This window comes from Coloeus monedula, assembly GCF_965178545.1.
Source record: "Coloeus monedula genome assembly, chromosome: 6".
NCBI lineage: Eukaryota > Metazoa > Chordata > Aves > Passeriformes > Corvidae > Coloeus > Coloeus monedula.
The window spans coordinates 61,444,772-61,463,640 of NC_138786.1; the positions used below are offsets into that span (position 1 = coordinate 61,444,772).

Consider the following 18,869-nt stretch of genomic DNA (forward strand, 5'->3'; position numbering starts at 1 on the left):
GGAATGCAAGACCCACGTTGCTCTGGGAGCAGGGCAGGAGTGTAATCCCCGTCCTTCTACAGAAGGAAAAGGACGCGGTTTATATTAAAATAAGGATTTTCGCGGCGGAGCGCGGCCCGTCCCGCACCCTCCCCCGCTCCCGCCCGCCGCCTCAGCGCCCCTTCCCACAATGCCCTGCCCGCCAACAGCGTTCCACGTGACCGCGGCGCCCAACATGGCGGCTCCCAGCGGCCGCCGGCCGCAGCCCGTGGGGCCGGGCGGGGGCAGTGGGGCCGCGGCCGGGCCCGGGGCTCTGCGGGGCGCCGAGGAGGACGCCGAGGGTCTCTACGTGGCGGTGGAGCGGTGTCCGCTCTGCAACACCACGCGCCGCCGCCTCACCTGCGCCAAGTGCGTCCAGAGCGGCGACTTCGTCTTCTTCGATGGGCGCGACTCCGAGAGGTACCGGCGGCGCTGAGGGGAACGGGACGGCCTCTCTCTGCTCTGCCGCGGGTCGCCTCGCCTCGGGGGCCTTAGGGTTGTGCCTCAGGGCAGGGGCACGGGGGTTGTGCCCCTTCCCCGCTGTCCCGGGGGTCGGGGGAGGTGAACGGGGCTCGGCGGGCTCAGGGTTTGGGCGGGGGAACGCTCCGGGGGCTGCCGGGCCCACCCTGGGGCTGGGGGCGGACACAGCAGGATGAGGTACGAGCCTTGAAATAGTAATAGTTTTAATAATAATTAAGAAATCACCCTGACTTTCACTCAGTCAGGTACAGCTCTCAGCAGATGTGTCCGTGTCGATGCGGCCACAGAAGCTCCAGACAGTTCAGGGCACAAAGAGAGACCCGTGCAGTGAGTTATTTCAAGTGGGTTACCTATTTTCGGCAACGCGCCTTGGAAGAGTAGTTTTCTAAATCCTTAAGCAAAATTAGGAGGCTGTGTAAGAAAGAAATGAAACATTTTGTTGTGTGTACACCTCTTCCTTTAGGATTATGAAAAATACTCCACTTGAGTTAATCGTGTGCTGTCCCCTGCTCCTGGCTCTCCATGAGGGAGGCTGCATGAGTGCTATGCCCATAAACAAATTTTCTCATGATATGACTCAGATGGCTCCTCCATCGCTGTCGTTCACAGCATGTCCATCCCAGATTCTTAAAAAGTCTTCCAGTGCCATGTCTGGAATAGCTCTGATTCTTGGCTGGCACCGTGTTCTTGGTCCCGTTAGCAGCTGTTGGGACTGATTCCTGGAGCTATTTTGGTAAGGTGGCAAGCAGCGTGCGGGGGGGTGGTGTCCTCACTCCAAAGACTCCTTTTGTCCCCAGGAACAAGGGGACAGTGGTGCCTTTCACCCATCAACATCCACGGGAGTGGGGAAAGGCTGTCAGCCAGTGTGAGTCAGCTTGCAGAACTGAGACCTTAGTCTGCCACTGGATGGGATTTCTCTTTTTTTTTTTTTTTAATACAAAACTGTGTTGTAGAACCACAAATTAAATGTAGTCTTTCTAAAATAGGTGGAAAACGTGTAGTTGTGTGAGACTGCTTGGGGTTTTCTGCAGATTCTGTGAAAAGATTGAATATGGAGCTCGGAACATAAACCAAGTTTGGTGTTTTTCTTGTCTTTTGTAGCCTAAGTTTTTGGCTAAATGTCAGGCTTAATTCTAGAAATTAAATTGTAGCCTTTGTTAGAGTTGTTCTGTATTAACCAACACTTAAGAAGTCTCTGCCCATCAGAAAAATGAAGTCATAAAGAAGCAGCTTTAGCCAAAGTACCAGAAGCACCAGTGTAAGAGAAAACCCTCTTTATCTTCTCACATGAGACAGGATCAGCTTTTCTGTCTGACAGTTATCACTGCATCCTCCTGAGATGCTTTCAGTGCCCCATTTGTCTGTGGCTGGAAAAGCTCCTGTATATTTACACTGTATTTTTTAACTGCAAGATTTAAATCTCTTTCTAATTTTTTTTTCTTTTTTCCCCCCTCTGCCTGGACATCACGGTTCCATCTGTGGGGATCACTGCTGTTTTATCAACCTGAAGCCTCCCTACACACACCATTTCCCCAGGCTTTGTTTCTCCTGCTGCGCAGAACTTTCCCATGAATGAATTGCAGTAGTGCAATTCATTAAAAGTGGCAAATTTGTTTTAGTGAATCAAAGGAACAGCTCACCTATATGAATAACACAATATGAACAACCTGAATATCCTTGATGGCAGCAGGAGCACTCTGTGTAGGGACAAAAAGCTTGGGTTTTGAGGTTAATGGGATTATTTTTAAGCTGTTCCTGAAACATTTTCTTTGTGTTTTCTAATTAATACTTGGAATGACTAAAGTAAGACTGGGGAAGAGGTCTGTTTTCTTTTTTGCTCTTTGTGGGTGTCTCTGAATTTCTTGTGATGTGATCCCTGGGAGAGGGGGAGATGTTTTAAATGGTGACCAGGCACCACTGAATCCAAAGCCATGCAGGGGCAGGTGCAGTTCACTGGCTGCATTTCAGCTGGTGTTTACAACCATCGTTATTTATCTGTTGATTTTATGCCTTCTAGTAGTACCTGGGTTAATTTTAGGTCAGCCAGTGCTGGAGGAGTGTCATGACAAGGGCTTTGCTGGGTGGCTTGGCATGAGAAATTCAGAATGTGGAAGTGTTTGGGGGCACTTGAGCCTCCCATTTGTCTTTTTGAAGTGTTACAGAGGGGGGGGAAAAGGATCATTATCTTCCTAGTTAAATGTAAAGAAACCAAGCATTACACCTTGTATCCAACAGTGGCTCATTTTTAGAATTTTCTTGTGAATTTTCCTTATATGAAGACAAACAATTTCACGTTCTAATTATTCCAGATTTCTTGGGACTATTTTGTGTGCTAAGTTTTGGAAGAGCTACAGTAAAATTGGAGGTTTTTCATCTGTCTGGCAAAAATCACCCCCCATATCTGTGAGGGGGAGAGACTGAGGAGCTGTTAAGATTAATTACTGAAGGAGAGCTACAATTAAGCATGAGTAGTCCAGAGGTCCTCCAGTAAAACAGTCACTGACATTCTTCTTTCCATGAGTAATGTGTTCTATATTCAAAAGCCAAGCTGGCATCTTGATGTTGGTCTCAGCTCAGAGGTTCTTCTTCCTCCTGGGAGTGTCCTTCAGCCTGTCATGTGCATAAATTCTCAGAGTGTGTTTCCCAGACTACTGAATTGCTTTGCTTTGTGTGTCTGCAGATGGCAAAAGCCAAAGACAATATAATTGTGATGTCTGAGCCTGTCTGATTTCTCCAGGCTGTGGGTTATGATTAGTAGCAGTGACTTTTTGCAGCAAGGGAGTTATAGTGAGTGTAGTGCCCTCAACTCCTTCAGTATTAATCAACTCCTGTAGATTAGGAAGCCCCTCTCTCTGGTTGCTTCTCTCTAATCATGAACATGTGGAAATCAGCCAGGTAAGCACAGAAAATCTCACCTTAATGTGATAAGACTTGAGGAGAGAGAAACATTTCATGGGTAATTCGAGATGTTCTCTCAGTTTACATTTTATGGGAGTTCCTATAATAATTCATCCCAAGTTTTGTTTCTTTGCCAAATTGAAAGGCTAAAGATATATAAGGAAAAATGAGTTGCAGGATGCAATGCAATTGAAATCAGAGCTATATAAAGAAATGGAAATGTTTGCTTAGGAGAAACCTGCTGGAGAAGTTGGTAGGAGCTGTTTGACATCGCTGCTGAAGCGCGTGGTGAGCTGTAATTTCTACAGGCTTTCACAAATATTTCTGTCTTCCCTCCACAGCCAGGACTTAATTTATTCCTATATTCTTTGACAAATCATTCAACTTTTTGCTGATGCGATGGATGGGAATTGAGTGATTCTGTGCAGTCAGAGCCTGTGCCCATTAATCCAGCTCTGAAACCAAGAATTGCCAAATTACCCCAGCGCTCTCACTGTGTGACTGCTGAGCTCTATGTTTCTGGGCCGAGGGATTTTTGGTGGCAGCCAAAGGTCGGGGTGCAGTAGGTGTGCACTGCTCTGTGGTAAACAGGAGGCTCATGCAGTGCCTTTGTCATTTCCATGATGACTCCTGGGGTGAGGACACACAGGAAGAGGGGACGACGCGCTGGGCTGAGCAGCTGGGCTCCAGTTGCACCACATTCCTCCAGTTCACGTGTGGCCTCTGGCTTTTATGCCAAGCAACTGCATTTGGTTTTGGTTTGCTTTGGAAGGAAAACAGATATTTCTGCTTGACTACAGAAGCAGCAGCCAGTGGTTTTGTTGTTCTAATGCTAATGTCATCAGGAAGGGTGGTTACACACTCTCTGAATCCAGAGGTAGTCACCAAGCTTTCAGATTTCAGCACTCAAAGGAAAAAAGTGAAGCATTTTGAAGTTTTACCTGAAATCAAATCTGCAGAGTAACAGAGGGAAGTGCAAGATGTCGTCCTGTCAAGGCTCAGTGTACTATTTTTTCTAAGTAAAGCTTAGATGTCCCTGAAATAAAGGTAAAATCATAAAATCACATGGTTTGGGTTGGAAGGGACCTTAAGGGCCATCTAGTTCCAACCACCTGCCATGGGCAGGGACACCTTCGTGCCCCATTCTGCCTGGCCTTGAACACTTCCAGGGATGGGGCATCTGCAAATACCACAGCTCTGTTAGGATGAAATTGTCAATTCTACATGTTGCAGAGGAAAAGAGAATAAATTGTGTAACAGTAAGGGGGGCAGAATGGGGCTTCTGCATACTCAAAGGGTGAAAACACAGGATGATGAATCCTAAAAAAATTCCTTTGTGGTCAGTTCTCTGCAGTTCCCATACCCCAGAATCCAGTGAAGCAGAGCTGAAGCAAGACTTTTGGGTCATGGACTATGTAAGATAGTACTATTAATTTCTCCAGTGACTGAAGGTTTTTAAAGTACTCTATGTTTTTTGTAAGACACAAAATACTGCTCTTGCTAAGCTATAAATCTAGAAGTAGCAATAATTTGCTTACAAGTTTGATAATTCAACACTCTGATGTTTCTCCAGCTTAGAGGTTCTGTTGCAATTCCAGTGAGACACATGCTCTAGAATTCTGCAAGAGTTTTACACATTTAGCTATTACTTCCCAAGATGAAGACAGATAGCTGAGGTTTGGAGAGTCCCCAAGCTTCAATTTTATTATCTTTTTCAGACAACTTACAGTGCTGTAATTGTGTAAAATATCAATAAAAGAATTTAATCTCTTTCAGGTTTTCAGACAAGAAAGAAAGGCTGATGCATCTTAAAACCAAACAGAGAGAATTCCAAAAACAGTAAGTTGTATTTATTAAATTGATATAAAAGCCAAGAGATCTCATAAAAGGAAACAGTCTCTTTAACACACTGTTGCTGGAGACAGAGTCCAGATAGTCATAAAACTTTCAATCATGTTTTTTCCTCTAGTGTTTTGAAGGCCATGGAAGGGAAAGAAATAACTGATCAGCTGGTGAGTTGCTCCAAGTGTCCCATGGTTTTTAAACTCTCTTAAATTCCTAGATCGCATAGTGTAAAGTTACAGTTTACCTTGAGGGCATTGTGTTGCTTTCCCAAAGAGCCTGTTGTAAGCAAAACTGAAATGGGCTCTGCAAGCAGAGTGTTCCAAGCTGGCTGAATTTTTCATTTCTCACTAGATATTTGTTCAATAACTTATTTTACCGATTGACTTTATACTAAGCACTCGTTTTGTTTGTGGCATTCTTCTGTGCACAAAACGCTGTATGAAATATTTAGTTGCTTGATCCATTTAAGAGCATCCTGCTACTTTTGCACTAAAGCTGCTGGCTTTGTTGTTAGTCATTAGTTCAGCGTGTTTGAAGTCATTTGTGCCCTAGAGTTGCTGAATGTTCTTTTTCAGAGGTGGAAAATAATGTCTTGCAAGATGAGGATTGAGCAGCTGAAACAGACCATTTGCAAAGAAAATGATGAAATGACAAGACGTGAGTAATGCCTCTGCTTTTGTGATGTGGAAAAACGCCCTGTGCCTTAGAGTGAAAAATCAATTGAGGTGAATTTGAGCATTAGTTTTTTAAAAAATGGTGAATTTCCAAACCGTCGCTTCCTAAATCAAGTTGAAGGCAAATCGGTGAGTGGATTTTGGCCTTTTTATGCTTGGGTTTTAATTAGCAAACAGCAGACATTACTCAGCTGGATGGAGATGGTTTTGCAACAGCTTTAAGAGCAAATGCTTAGCAGCCTGTGACTCTGGCTGTGTCCCTAGAGATTGCTTTATTCAGTGTAGTGTTTCTGATAACTTCCTCTTTATCAAGAGGAGCAAACAGCTCTGCAGCTGTCACAGATTTCATGAAACTGCTGAATTTTAACCCACACCTGTCTGAAAGCCCTAAAATCCTGCTTGAGCAAGAGTCACTGAAATATGGTGTAGGCTGGAGAGTTGCTCCATTCAGAAACCTCAGCTTTTGAAACTCATTAGATTGTTTTACACTAAATGTGCCAGGTCATTTTTCAGAAGAGAATGTGCAGCTGTGCTTACAACCTACATGCAAAGGAAGTAGAGGAAGCATATTCAGAAGCATATTGATTGAATCTGGGATATTTTTATGGCTTGAAATTCAAGAGGAGTCATACAGAGAGTAGAAGCAGAGGCATAATCTGAGAATAGTCATAAAGGATTAGCACGGGCTTGGGGTGAAAAATCAAAAAAAGGCTGAGATGCAAAATGATTTTCAATTAAGAAGGAGGATGGATAGTAACAATAGGAAATGTATGATAAAGAAAAGGTGAAGGAGTAGACAAGTGTGTTAGTTAACAGGAAAGAGAGCAAATAACAGTGCAGAGAAGTCTGAAGCATTCAGTGCTGCCTTTGCTTCATCTTCCTGCAAAGAAAATGTGATCAGCTGCTTAGCCTGGTTAAATTTTCCATCATGAGAGGACTGCAGGCTAAGGAAAGGAAACAAACAGCTGCATATTACTTTGCTTTGTGGAACCCAAGGAACAAGCTGAAGTAGTCTGTGGAGCACTCAGGAACACATGAGGGACTGAGGATGTCTGAGGAAGCTGAAAGCAATACCTGCTTTCAAAGGGTGCAGGAAGGAAGAACCTCACACTGATGACACAGGCATCCTGTTACAGACATGGGGCAACTTTGCTGGTAACTGGAAGATAAGGTGGTTAAATATAGGCATCACTTGGTTGTAATACTCATGTCAAATTCATGTTTTGTTATTTATGTCATGGTTATGATATTCATGTCAAATCAACCCCATGCCTGGGGAACAAGTGGTGCAGTGGAGGATGAAGCAGAAGCTGCGCATAAGTTGGATTTGGGCACTGCCTGAAACTGTCTTGTGAGCAAACCAAGACATTTGTTCTGGGTGTAACCCCTGCAAGGTCATCACAAAAGGTTAGGAAAGCTGCGTTCAAAGAGCAGTGACACTGGTCCAGCTGAGGAGGTGAGACAGGTGGAGCTCAGCAGGAGCCAGTTCCTGGCCCAGTTCTCTTCAGTATTTCCCATAATAGCTCAGTAGAATAGAGGGTGGAATGAAGAAAGCCAGGCTGGATGATGAAATGCCTTCTGTGGAGACCAGGACCAAATTCAAAATCATGCAGATAAATAGACAACATCATCTGAAAAGGACGAAGTCAAGGCACACGCTGTTGTAAAGAGAAACAAACCCAGAATGGGGGATGGTGGTGAGATTTGGCAGGAAAGGATCTGGGGAATTGCAAATTAAATAAAAGTTATCAATCTCGTGGTGCTCCAGAAAGGCTCAGGCCTCTTTCTGGGTTAACTAAAGTAAGTGCTGTATTTAAGATGGAAGCAGTTATCCTGCTGTGCCAGGTATTGCTATTGCTTCAGTGGAAGTCTGGTGTCCAATTTAAACAATTTAAGAAAGGTACAAATGACATGAAGAAAGTCTGAGTATTGGGAATGAAACAGAAAGAATGGCTAAGAAAATTCATGTTTGGTTTAGAGAAGAGGAAGTTGAAGAAAAACAAGCTTTTCAGTAGATAGAAGATTATTATTATGGAGAGTATGACTTTTTGTCTTTAGCCTGTGAAGAAAGGAGAAGAGGAAATCAGTGTGATTTTGAGGAATTAGTCACCTTTTCTCAAAGTGCTCTGAAGGTGGCAGAGTGTTAGGACCAACCAGGGAGTGAAGTTCTCCATTTCCCTATTCTTCTGTGGAATTTATTGTCTGCAACTTTTGCAACTTCTCTTGATTCACAGTGAATTTGGTTAGATGTGACTTAAAAACTGAGCTAACTATTGCCCAACTGACCTATTGTTAGCTCAGTTGCTTTTGGAGAGAGACCAGAAATGAATTTTAGCTGTGAGTAGCCAAATGGATCAGGAAACCAACTTGGTCACTCTTGGGCCACATAAAAAGTGTGAAAAAGTTGTTTATCTTCTCTTGGATGTGGCACAGTTTAATTTTCTGAAATAAGAACGATTTCTAGAACACTGGGTTCCTGCTTTTGGAGCTGACTCTCCTGGAGACCTCAATAATTGGTGCTTAAAATAATGTTTTAAAATCTGTGTGTTTGCCTTCTTTCTGTGCAGAACAGTTCAAGGAGACAGGCTTGCAAATATCTGGCAGAGCTCTCTGGGCAGAGATCAGTGTGCCTGGGCTTGCATTTGTCAGGCAGTGCAGGTGGGACACAGTGGTGTCCTGAAATACCCCTGGGAACAGATTTTTAATCACCTCATAAACTGGGTCATAAAGCAGAGGTGCTGTGCAGAGAGCAGGACAGCTGTTTGTGCACTGGGACTGCTGAAGAGGAAACGTGAGTTCAATGTCTCCCCTGCTCCCAAATAATTGCTGTTGGACCTGCAGGGAAGGGAGTTCACTCTGAAAAAGTAGCCTTTCAAGTCGAACATGAATGTGAAAATTGAACAGATGGACATTTTCCTCCTCCTTTGTCTCTTGTTCTTTATGCAAAGGGAGAGTTTGGGAATATGAATGCAAGTGTTAATTGATTTTGTGTTGATGTTACAGGACTGCTTAAAGGAAAAGGGATTTGCAGCTGACACATAGGGATTCTTGGTATTGCTCAGAGAGAAGTGGATTTTTCTACTGCTCCTCTACCAAGGGTTATTTATTTAAATTATAACAGGGGCCACTTATTTATATTACATAAACCTGAGGATTATTAGTTCTTACCTGCATGGAGGAGCTCTTCTCACCTCCTTTAATTTGGGACTTTGCATCTCCCACATACCAGATCTCCCTTCCTACCAGACACACCATGGATTGCAGCAGATCAGATGACTGGAATGGTTCCTGATGTTCAGAGAGAGCAGCGTCTGTGTCTGCAGGGGCAGGCACGCTTCAAATAGGGCACATGGAGAGTTTTAAACATGTATTTGGGAAGAGCACAAGAAATCTTTCCCTGAGCTTTTAAAAGAGTGGTGGCTGACTCTCTCTAGCACCATGTTTGTGGAGCATTACCACAGCCAGGTATTTTATAGCAGAATCAGCAGACCCATAGGATCATCGAGGTTGCAAAAGACCTTAAGATCATCAGGCCCAACCTTGGATGCTTCAAGATGCTCTTGCAGGGTGTTTTTCCAAGCCTCAGCGTGCCTGACACGTGGAGTGAATCCAGGCAGTTCAGCACTTCAGCAATGAGCACATTTCCCATTTTGTGAGTGGAAAGGGAGATAGCCAGTGTTCCCTGTGGAAACAAGGAGCCTGCACTGCTGGGATCCAAGTGCTGTAAGAGCACATCCATGAGTGAAGCCCAAATAACAGCACTAACAGCAGCAGAGGTGCCAGAAATGGTGACTGAAGATGCTATCTGCACTTGATTTTGGCTGCAAGCAGGGCAGGGCTTTTTTGGCCAGCACGATGCAAACATGTACAGTCAGGCTATTTCTGTCAGGATGATTACCTCAGGAGTTTAATTAAAGTGGGAAATCTTGGCTTTTGTGCTCCAAATCCAAAAATAGCCGAGTAAAAGATAGGGAAAGAATAATCCCAATTGCAGTCTCTTTGAAGATCTTCACAGGAGATTAAAAAGTTGTACCACTGAGCAGCTGGAAGATGTTAATAGTTTAGCAGGGTTTTCTGTTTTAAGCTGCCATAGATCTAGTTTTCTATAAATATTAATAAAGCTTTTCTCAAGCTTTTCTTTCAAGCACCTCCCAGCTCCTTTTGCAAGGGATAACATCTGCTGCCGTTCTCACAGACACGGAGGGGCTGCTGAGGATTAAAGAGGAGAACCAGAAGCATTATCGCAGGGCTCAGAGGCATCAGGAGAAGAAGGAGAAGATCCAGAGGCACAACAGGAAGCTGGGAGACCTGGTGGAGAAAAAAACCTACGACCTGAAATCCCAGTACGAGCACTTGGCAAACCTCCGTCGGTCGCACATCCTGGAGCTGACCTCGGTCATCTTCCCCATTGAAGAGGTGAAGACAAGCATGAGGTATGGCAGGCTTGTCCTTTTGGGATCATTTTGCTTGGGTTTAGACACGCAGAAGAGAGTTTTGTCAATCTAAGGTATGTGCTCTGGCTCCCTTAGGATCTGTGGGGAGGAGGAGGGGGAGCTGTGTTCTCACCCAAAGACAAAGGTCCAGGATAGAAGAATCTGAACCTGGAGGTGCTTGCATCTCCCCACTGAGACATCTGAGCTGTGTGTCCAGTGTTAAACTTCCTTAAAATATGGATGCCCCATCCCTGGAAGTGTTCAAGGCCAGGCTGGATGGGGCTTGGAGCAGCCTGGGATAGTGGAAGGTGTCCCTGCCCATGGCAGGAAAGTTGGAATGAGATGGTCTTTAGGGTCCCTTCCAAACCAAACCATTCGAGGATTTTACCATAATAGGTAATTAAAAATGCCAGAGAAAATGAAAGTAGTTTTGAGACTGAGGATTTTGCAGGAGCAATCCAACAACCATTTTGCCCTGAGTGAAATCTGGCTCAGTGCCTGCCAGGTGCGTCTTCGATTCTATTTTTAACCACTTCTTTTCAAACCCTTCTGGGGTCCTGCAGGGACCCTGCAGATGTGTCCTCAGAGAGTGACAATGCCATGACCTCCAGCACTGTGAGCAAGCTGGCAGAGGCACGGAGAACCACGTACCTGTCGGGGAGGTGGGTGTGTGACGACCACAACGGGGACACCAGCATCAGCATCACGGGGCCCTGGATCATCCTCCCCAACAACGGGGACTACTCAGCTTACTACAACTGGGTGGAGGAGAAGAAGACTACACAGGGACCTGGTAAGGGGCAAAGGCCTGATCTTAGGCAGCTGGGACACTCCAGAAGCTTTGGGTGCCACTGAGGAGCAGGAGACTGGTCCATTTGTTCTCACCCTGAGCCAGAAATAAATGCCAGTATAGGGATTATAGGAGAAGATTCCCTGCCCAGTTGGAACTAAGTGGTCTTTAGGGTCCCTTCCAACCCAAACCAGTCTGTGATTTTATGATGAGTCTGCTGAAATCTTATTTTGCATTAAATGCTCTCTGGGATGCACAGCACAATGAAATAGAGAAAGTTAATTATTCACAGTTTTGACACAGTTCACATGTCATCATCTTAACAGGAATTCCAAGAATTACTATTTTCTTCCAACTTCTGACAGATTTCACTGGAAATGATTGCTAGGCTGTGCTCCATAGTTAGAAATGACATATTCCAGAGCAGACTCCAGGAACATATTAACACACTCACCGAGGTTTCATTTAAAACAAGGATTTCATGTTGTTTTTATTTCTTTCAGATATGGAACATAATAACCCTGCTCACACCATCAGTGCTGCATTGTGCTATGCAACTCAGCTCGTTAACACTTTGTCTCTCATACTTGATGTAAATCTTCCCAAGAAGCTCTGCAACAGGCAAGTAAAAACACAGCAGGAGAATCAGTGACCTTAAATCAGCTTCGTTTGGGGAACAAAGTCATGAATTGCAACAGCTTTTTTGGTAACATGGGTGGCTCGTGGATTTTTGTGCTGTTTGAGGGGAGGGCTGGCAGGATTTTAGACCACAGTTAACAGTCCCTCCCTTCTTTTTTGCTTCCTGAGAGGAAGCCCAACCATCACAGTTGAAAACAACACTTTTCTAGTTGATATATTCAGCGTCCTCAAAAGAGAACTTAAATATGGCAGTGTATGAATGGCACTTTCGGTTTTATTCAACCCCAATTTTGTGCTTCACAAAATCCCAGCCCAATCCAGCAGCTCTAGAGCAGCTCTGCTGCCTCCTGTGCTGTAGGACAAGGTCCTATAATATGGCATGGCAGCAGTGTAATTCCCAATGGGATAAAACCCCCATGGGAACACACCTAGGAGTGCATTGCATGAACCCCCTTTTGGATGAAAGGTGCTGTTAGAATTTTGGTGTCTGTGTGGAGCAGCTGGGATCTGTACAGAAGGAGCTGCAGGCCTGGTCAGACTCCCAGGGGTCTCAAATGTGCTGCTGAGATTCTTTTAGGTGTTTTAAAATAGTGGCTGTCAAGGTGAGGGCACAAAACTTGGGTAGGCTTTCAGCTTTTTTCCCACTTCATGGCTGTGGGCTTGGAGCCAGAGGATCTTGAAGGTCCCTTCCAACCCAAACCATTCTGTGATTCTCTGATTTTATTTGGGTGTTCGGGGCTCAGAGAAGGAAAAGGTTGGGAACAGGAAATTATGCAGGATTTTAAAAGAGATCTGAAGCAGTTTGGCACTGGTGGATCTCTTGAGTTCCCTACAGTTCACACCACCTGTCCTGTGGAAACTGGGGAGGCCAGGGCAAGGAGAGCCCAAAAAAGGCTCACAGTCCTGCTAGGTGAAAAATTAGTCTCCTGAGCACTCTAAAACTGGCTGTGGACTTCAACCAAGTGCTCACTGCGAGGATTTTTATTCCAGGATGTTTTAGGAAGCCAGGGTACGGAATGCTGATGCCTCCAGTAAGTGGATTTTCACAGCATTTTGCTTCCTGTGTATTTGTGTGTGTGGTGTTTTAACAGTGAATTCTGTGGAGAGAATCTCAGCAGACACAGGTTCACACGGGCAGTGAAGAAGCTGAATGCTAATATCCTTCACCTCTGCTTCTCTCAGGTAGGGGGGTGCATATTTGATATCTTTAAATAGCTTTTAAAATATCAGCTGTGCCTGCTGGTTTCTTTCAGGACCTGATGATGGTTTTTTTTTTCCTTTCCACATGTCAGCATGTAAATTTAGATCTGTTGCACCCCCTGCATACCCTCAGGAACCTCATGTACCTGGTCAGCCCAGACACCGAGAACTTGGGCAGGTAAGAAAAGCAAAATATGAACTCTCCTGTGGCTGAATTCCTTTTGAATTTATGCCTTTGCCTGGTTACTTATGAGGGAAATTCTCTTCTGCTGTGCCTATAGATCAGTCCTCAGCACAGAAATCGGGGTAGTTCCAGGAGGAGGCAAAACAGGACAGAAGAAGGGGGCTTCTGAGTAGGAAATCAAATTTCACAGACGTGTGTTTGCTGTGCTTCTGCCTATGGCAGGCTCAGCTGGAGGCTTTGCAGCTGATGATGGACTTATTTCCCCTATACCCAGGAGCAGGAACTCCTTCCCTCCAAGGAACAGCAGCACAAATGCCAGGTAGCCTTGCCATGCTCCAAGTGTGACCCTGCCCACGCCTTGCCAGCATGCAGATACCCGAGAGCATCCAGTAATACAAACCCTGAGAAGAATCCCAGGCAAACCTTTCTCAAAATACTTCCAGTCACTGAACTGCCTAGACCAAAGTTGACCCTTCAAATAATTTTCATTTATATGTAAATTAAGATTAAAGACAACTCTTCTCTTAGCTTAGAACACGATGAAAAGAACGTCAGCTCTGGCCTGCACACACCAGGTTTAATAATTTGTTTCTTTTTTCACAAGTTAAATATAAGAAAGCAAACAATACTGATTTCCCCATTGGGATAATCCAGACACAAGTCACTTGTGCCCAAACTGTCTGCAAGCATTTGTTTGATGTGCCTGGTGCTTTATTCGCCCCTTAAGCACAGCAATGTTCCGAAATCTACTCTTCTGCTTTGTTCTCGTGTACGGATCTGGTTTCATTCAAAAACCTGCAGTGCCACTCAGAGGAACTGTCTGTTCCCACTCACCTTGTGTTCTCTGGATATATCCCTACTCTGATTCAGCCCAGAGACATGGGGAACCACATCTTTGGAAAGGATTTTGGACAAAAATCTGTGCTTGCTGCTGCTTGCTTAAAAACAAGGACAGTGCTGGAAATACCCAGAGGATGAAGAGCTGTGTCCTCAAAGGAAAGCAGCTGCTCTAAAAGGTCCAGGGGTCACAGTGGGCACCTGTGCAGGTGTCACAGAGCTCCAGATCCATCAGCTGGGTCCAGATGGTAAAAGAAAGGGTTACAGGAGAGTTGGATAAAATACCCACAGACTGCTGGAATGGCTTTACAGACACCACTGGGAGCAGAGTCTGAGCTGCTTGAAATGAGGCACATGCACTTTACAGAGACATTAATTACCCACAGGAATGAAGGTGGGGATTCTGTTTCCTTCTGTCATCCTCTCAGGGCTGGATGAGTTTCTGGAATGGATGCTGTCATCAGGCAGGAGTTGCTGGGCTCAGGACAGGGAGAATGGGTGGGACGCAGTGGCCTTTGTTAGAGAGGAGGTCACTTGGGATGATCTCATGGTCCCTTCTGGCCTCAGCCCTGATGACTCCCTTCTTGTGTTGCCTTGTTAAGCAAAAGGCTTTGCCAGGAGGCAGCGCTCCCATTCTTTTCCAGATTATGAAAGAGGAGTGTTTGCCTTTAATTTCTCAGCTGGCTGCAAAGTTTGCAGCAACCAGCTCTCTTTATTTTCCTTTAGATACCTAAGCTTGTAGTTGCCTGACAATCTCCTTTATATGCTGCTGTTTTCATATGCTTATAATTTTACCAAACTTTAATTATCTGCATTAATATTTTCCATTATAAATCACTGCTTTAGGCTCCTTCTCCCACTAAGGCTGGAGAAACTCTTGCTTGTGCTAAATGGTTACTGTGGTTAGTGGTTGGACACGGTGATCTTGGGTGTCTTTTCTAACCCAAATGATCCCATGATTCCATTAAATTCTTGCTCACGTTCACTGGGCAGTTCTGTGGCTTGGAGTGAACTCAGTCAGGGATGCTGCTTGCTGTGGGGAATCTGCCTTTTTCCATGGAATACAGGCCGCCCAGAGCAGTGGGATGGGCAGGATGCAATCGCTTCTCCCACCAGGCAGTGGCAGCAGGGAACTCGGAGTCACAGCCCAGGTGGGTTTGGGCAGATGCAGCCCACGGCCCTGCTCAGAGCAGAGCCAGTGCTCAGGACTGGAGCATCTCCCTGCCCAGGAAAGGCTGAGGGAGCAGGGGCTGTCCAGCTGAGAGGGGCCCTCAGCCCTGTCTTTCAGTGTCTGCAGGGAAGGCTCAGAGATGGACCAGGCTCTGCTCCGTGAGGCCCAGCAATGGCACCAGAGGAACGAGCAGGAACTGATGCCCACGAGTCCCACCTGAACGTGAGGAAGAACTTCCCTGTGCAGTGACTGAGCACTGGAACAGATTGAGCAGACAGGGATGTGGAGTCTCAACCACTGGGGATATTCCAGAGCTGACTGGACACAATCCTGTGCCATGTGCTCTGTGATGACCCTGCTGGAGCAGGGAAGTGGGACCAGATGAGCCACTGTGGTGACTTCCAACGTGACCCATTCTGTGATTCTGTGTGGTGGGGTTTGCATTGTCTCCAGGGGAGACCACACAGCCTCTCAGCCTGTTCCAGTGTCTGGCCAACCTCAGAGTGAGAAAGAGGTTGAGGTGTTGCTCAGGGCAGAGTGGGAAGTCTCCACTGGTGAGCTGTGCCAGACCTGTGAATCGTAGCTACACCCCAACAGAGCTGAGCCGTCTCAGCCTGGCCAGGGCTGGTGTTGGAAATTAAAGCTGTTCCACATCAAGCCGAGATTCCCACCACTGGAGCCCTGAGTTACCACCAGTAGCTCTCTCTGTTGTGTGTGTGTTTCCCTACCCCTGCCAGAGCAGAACTGCTCTCCCACCGTTCCTGCTCCGTGGGCTGGAACCCTGTCCCTCCCTTGGCCAAGTGTTTGTGTTATGACCGTGGTGACACAAAGTCCCCTCTGCAGTTTCTCTGCCCAGCTGATAGAGACAGGGGCATTTGATCTCTGCTGTGCCCATGGCAGATGCCCCACAGGGTGCTGTGGGGCACCCAGGGCTCACCCCAGCAGAGAGGACAGAGGGACTGATGGGTCAGCGTTGTGTCCTCACCCCCAGGTCCGGCCCCTTCGAAATCAGCGCTGACCTGGAAGACTCCATGGAATTTGTGGACCCCAGCGCGGCGGGCGAGACGGACGAGAGCGGCGACGAGCACGTGAGCGACGAGGAGACGGACCTGGGCACGGACTGGGAGAACCTGCCCAGCCCCAGGTTCTGTGACATCCCCTCGCAGCAGGTGGAGATGCTGCAGAGCCAGAGCACCCAGGTGTCCCAGCCCATCGCCAGCAGCAGCGCGGGCGGGATGATCTCGTCCGCCGCCGCCTCGGTCACCTCGTGGCTCAAGGCCTACACCGGGCACCGCTAGCGGGCACACAGGAGCTGTGCCAGGGACCTCTCCCCGACTGTGCTGTAGTCAACCTTTACCTATTCAGTTAAGTAGTGCCTGGAACAAAGGAAAGGTCAGACTTTCGTTTTGTAAACCGGAGAAAACCTTTTTATTTACCCAAGATGACTGTGACGGCCCCGTTTTGTAAATTAGCTCCGTGCTCCCGACGGATTCTGTGAGGGCACTTTGTGTCTTGGTTCTGTCTGCATCGAGAATTGTAAATGGACCCAGCAACCTCCAGCTCTACTTTCTGAAGAAGAAACAGATTTTGGAGTGTTTGGATCGGGATGTGAGCGCAGGGAAGGCTGCTCAGGGCGCGGTCTGGACAGTGGTGCAAATGCAGTTCCCAATTTCTTAACTCCTTACAGGGTTTTCCTTTGTGGTGTGTGTGTGCGTTTTAAATCTGTCTTGCATAATGCAAAAATGCGTATTTCTAAATTTTTTTCATTCAGGACATGAAAATTATGCATTTTTAACATGTTTTCTAATCTCTGTTGCCATATTTTTAATACAAACAATTAGCATGGACAGGGAATTCACAAAGCAAATTGCTGTTGTTTTAGATTTGGTTGTGGATCTTTACCCAGTTTTGCCATAGAAAACTGGCTTGTTTCATGCTGTGTCCACTGGTAGGTGTAGAAGTTTTGTGTTGTGCTGTCTGAGGCACACAGGCTCTGTACTCTTACTACCATACACCAAAGAAACACTGGACGTTCTCTTGCTAGACCCACATTCGATGCTGATACAGAATTGCACTGTTGCAATAATGCCCATCAGTTACCACACCACGTTGCCACTTTTTAGCATTAGAAACACCTCATTTCAAGCCAGTTTGGTGAAGTCACATGCTCTCCACACTACATGTGTTTTTAACCTTATTTTATTTTATGTTCATGGTGGGGTTTGTTGTTTACTCACTGCCAAGAAATTGGTTTGGTTCCCCTGGTGCAACTGGCTCAGGTTCCTCCTGGAACCCCAGGAGGGTGGGTGCTGACAGGTGACTTGGTGAGCAAGGGCTCCTCCTCTCCCTCTGCCTTGCAGGACAGGGCCCTCCCGGGTGGTTTGCTCAGCAGAGCTTCCAACGTTTACATTTAGAGCTGGGACAGTTCCCCCACAGGGTCAGCCCACGTCAGAGCCTCCTGCCCTCCTCCTCGAGGGAGAATTTTTGCCACTGCCCCGCAGCTTGTGGGGACACAGCAAGGCTGTGGGGAGTGACACAGAGGCCACATCCCTGCCTGATCCCAGCTCCAGGGCTGGCTTTCCCAGCCCCCTCACGGGGTGTTTTGTGGTTAGCTCTGTTCCTCTCCAGCCCAGCCAGTGCTGCCTCTGTCCCCACCCAGGAGGGATGGGAAGCCAGGTGTGGCAGTGCCACCCCTGTGCCCCATGCCAGGGGCTCTGCTGAGTGTTGTGTCACCCACCCCTCCATGGCAGCTGCTTCTCTTCAGCCCTGAGCTTGGGCATCTGTTGTCAGTAGTTTCTTTTAATTTTTCTTTTTATCTTTTTTTTTTTTAAACCAAAGACCCTTAACTCCGCGGAGTCAGACACCACCACCCTCACTGCTGCCGCTCCTCTGCTCTAAGAGTTGGGTTTGTTTTAGGAGAGCAGCCCAAGCCCCTGGACTGCTGCAGCCTGATGGGGGCCAGTGCCCCCAGCCCCGCTGCCAGGCCGAGCCCAAGGGTTTGGGCTCTGTTGGCTCACGGCACTTTATCACTCACAGCTCTGAGCAACCAGCACACGCCAGTATTGGAAACTGGGCTCACAGCCCAGCCCCTTCTGCTTCCCCATGTATTTTGCACTGGACCCCGCCATCTAAATACCTTTTTGTTGTTGTTTTTTAATAGGCATTTCAGTCCCTTTTTCATTGCTGCCTTTGTGCTTTGAGCCCCAGAAGGTCAGGCCATGACTCAGCTTCATGCACTGTCACTGAACTTAGGGAAAGAAAACCCAACACAATAACTTTTCTAGAAGCCATATACTTCCTATCCATGTTTTCCACAATAATTTATTTGCAACCCTGTCATACTCTGAGAGTGCACAAGGGCACCGTGAGGGTGTTCAGATGCATCAGGGTGGGGCTTTTCATGGAACGGTTTTTTTTTGTAACAGAACACAAGGTTGTGGTGGCTTTTTAAAAAGTGTTTTGCACATGTGTAGCTGAGGAAGAATTGTGTGTGTCCAAACCTTGAGTGCAATCACCAGGATTCGTTTTCCAGGTTGTTTGGGGGGGGGGGGGGGGCGGGAGGGCAGGAATATATGTAATTATAGATATTTGAAGGCAGCCAGCTGAGAGTTTACAAAACATTTTGCGTAGCATGAACACGGGAATTTCAGTTCAGGCCGGGACTTCTGGTCATGACCAGTGACCTGGGGTGGCCAATTTG

General features: G+C 46.6%; 1 protein-coding gene across 2 annotated transcripts; it reads left to right on the forward strand.

The window, feature by feature from the left end:
* Positions 1 to 208: 208 nt before the first annotated feature.
* Positions 209 to 18,694, forward strand: ATG14 (autophagy related 14). 2 transcript variants are annotated; one of them, XM_082283166.1, is made up of 10 exons: positions 209 to 438; positions 5,173 to 5,235; positions 5,366 to 5,408; positions 5,817 to 5,898; positions 10,111 to 10,348; positions 10,912 to 11,141; positions 11,642 to 11,759; positions 12,869 to 12,959; positions 13,070 to 13,155; positions 16,161 to 18,694. In XM_082283166.1, the coding sequence occupies exons 1-10, from the start codon at positions 215 to 217 to the stop codon at positions 16,465 to 16,467; spliced, it is 1,482 nt and encodes a 493-aa protein (XP_082139292.1). In that variant the 5' UTR covers positions 209 to 214; the 3' UTR covers positions 16,468 to 18,694. The 2 variants fall into 2 exon arrangements, with proteins under 2 accessions (XP_082139292.1, XP_082139293.1); XM_082283167.1 differs by lacking the exon at positions 16,161 to 18,694 and adding an exon at positions 15,287 to 16,135.
* The last annotated feature ends 175 nt before the right edge of the window (positions 18,695 to 18,869 follow it).

What these genes read in the sequence shown, in the direction of transcription:
- ATG14 (XM_082283166.1), top strand. Translation starts at nt 215, where the DNA reads ATGGCGGCTCCCAGCGGCCGCCGGCCGCAGCCCGTGGGGCCGGGCGGG. An exon ending in CAGAGAGAATTCCAAAAACA is followed by an intron (nt 5,236 to 5,365) that starts GTAAGTTGTATT and finishes TTTTTCCTCTAG; the next exon opens with TGTTTTGAAGGCCATGGAAG. An exon ending in AAGAAATAACTGATCAGCTG is followed by an intron (nt 5,409 to 5,816) that starts GTGAGTTGCTCC and finishes GTTCTTTTTCAG; the next exon opens with AGGTGGAAAATAATGTCTTG.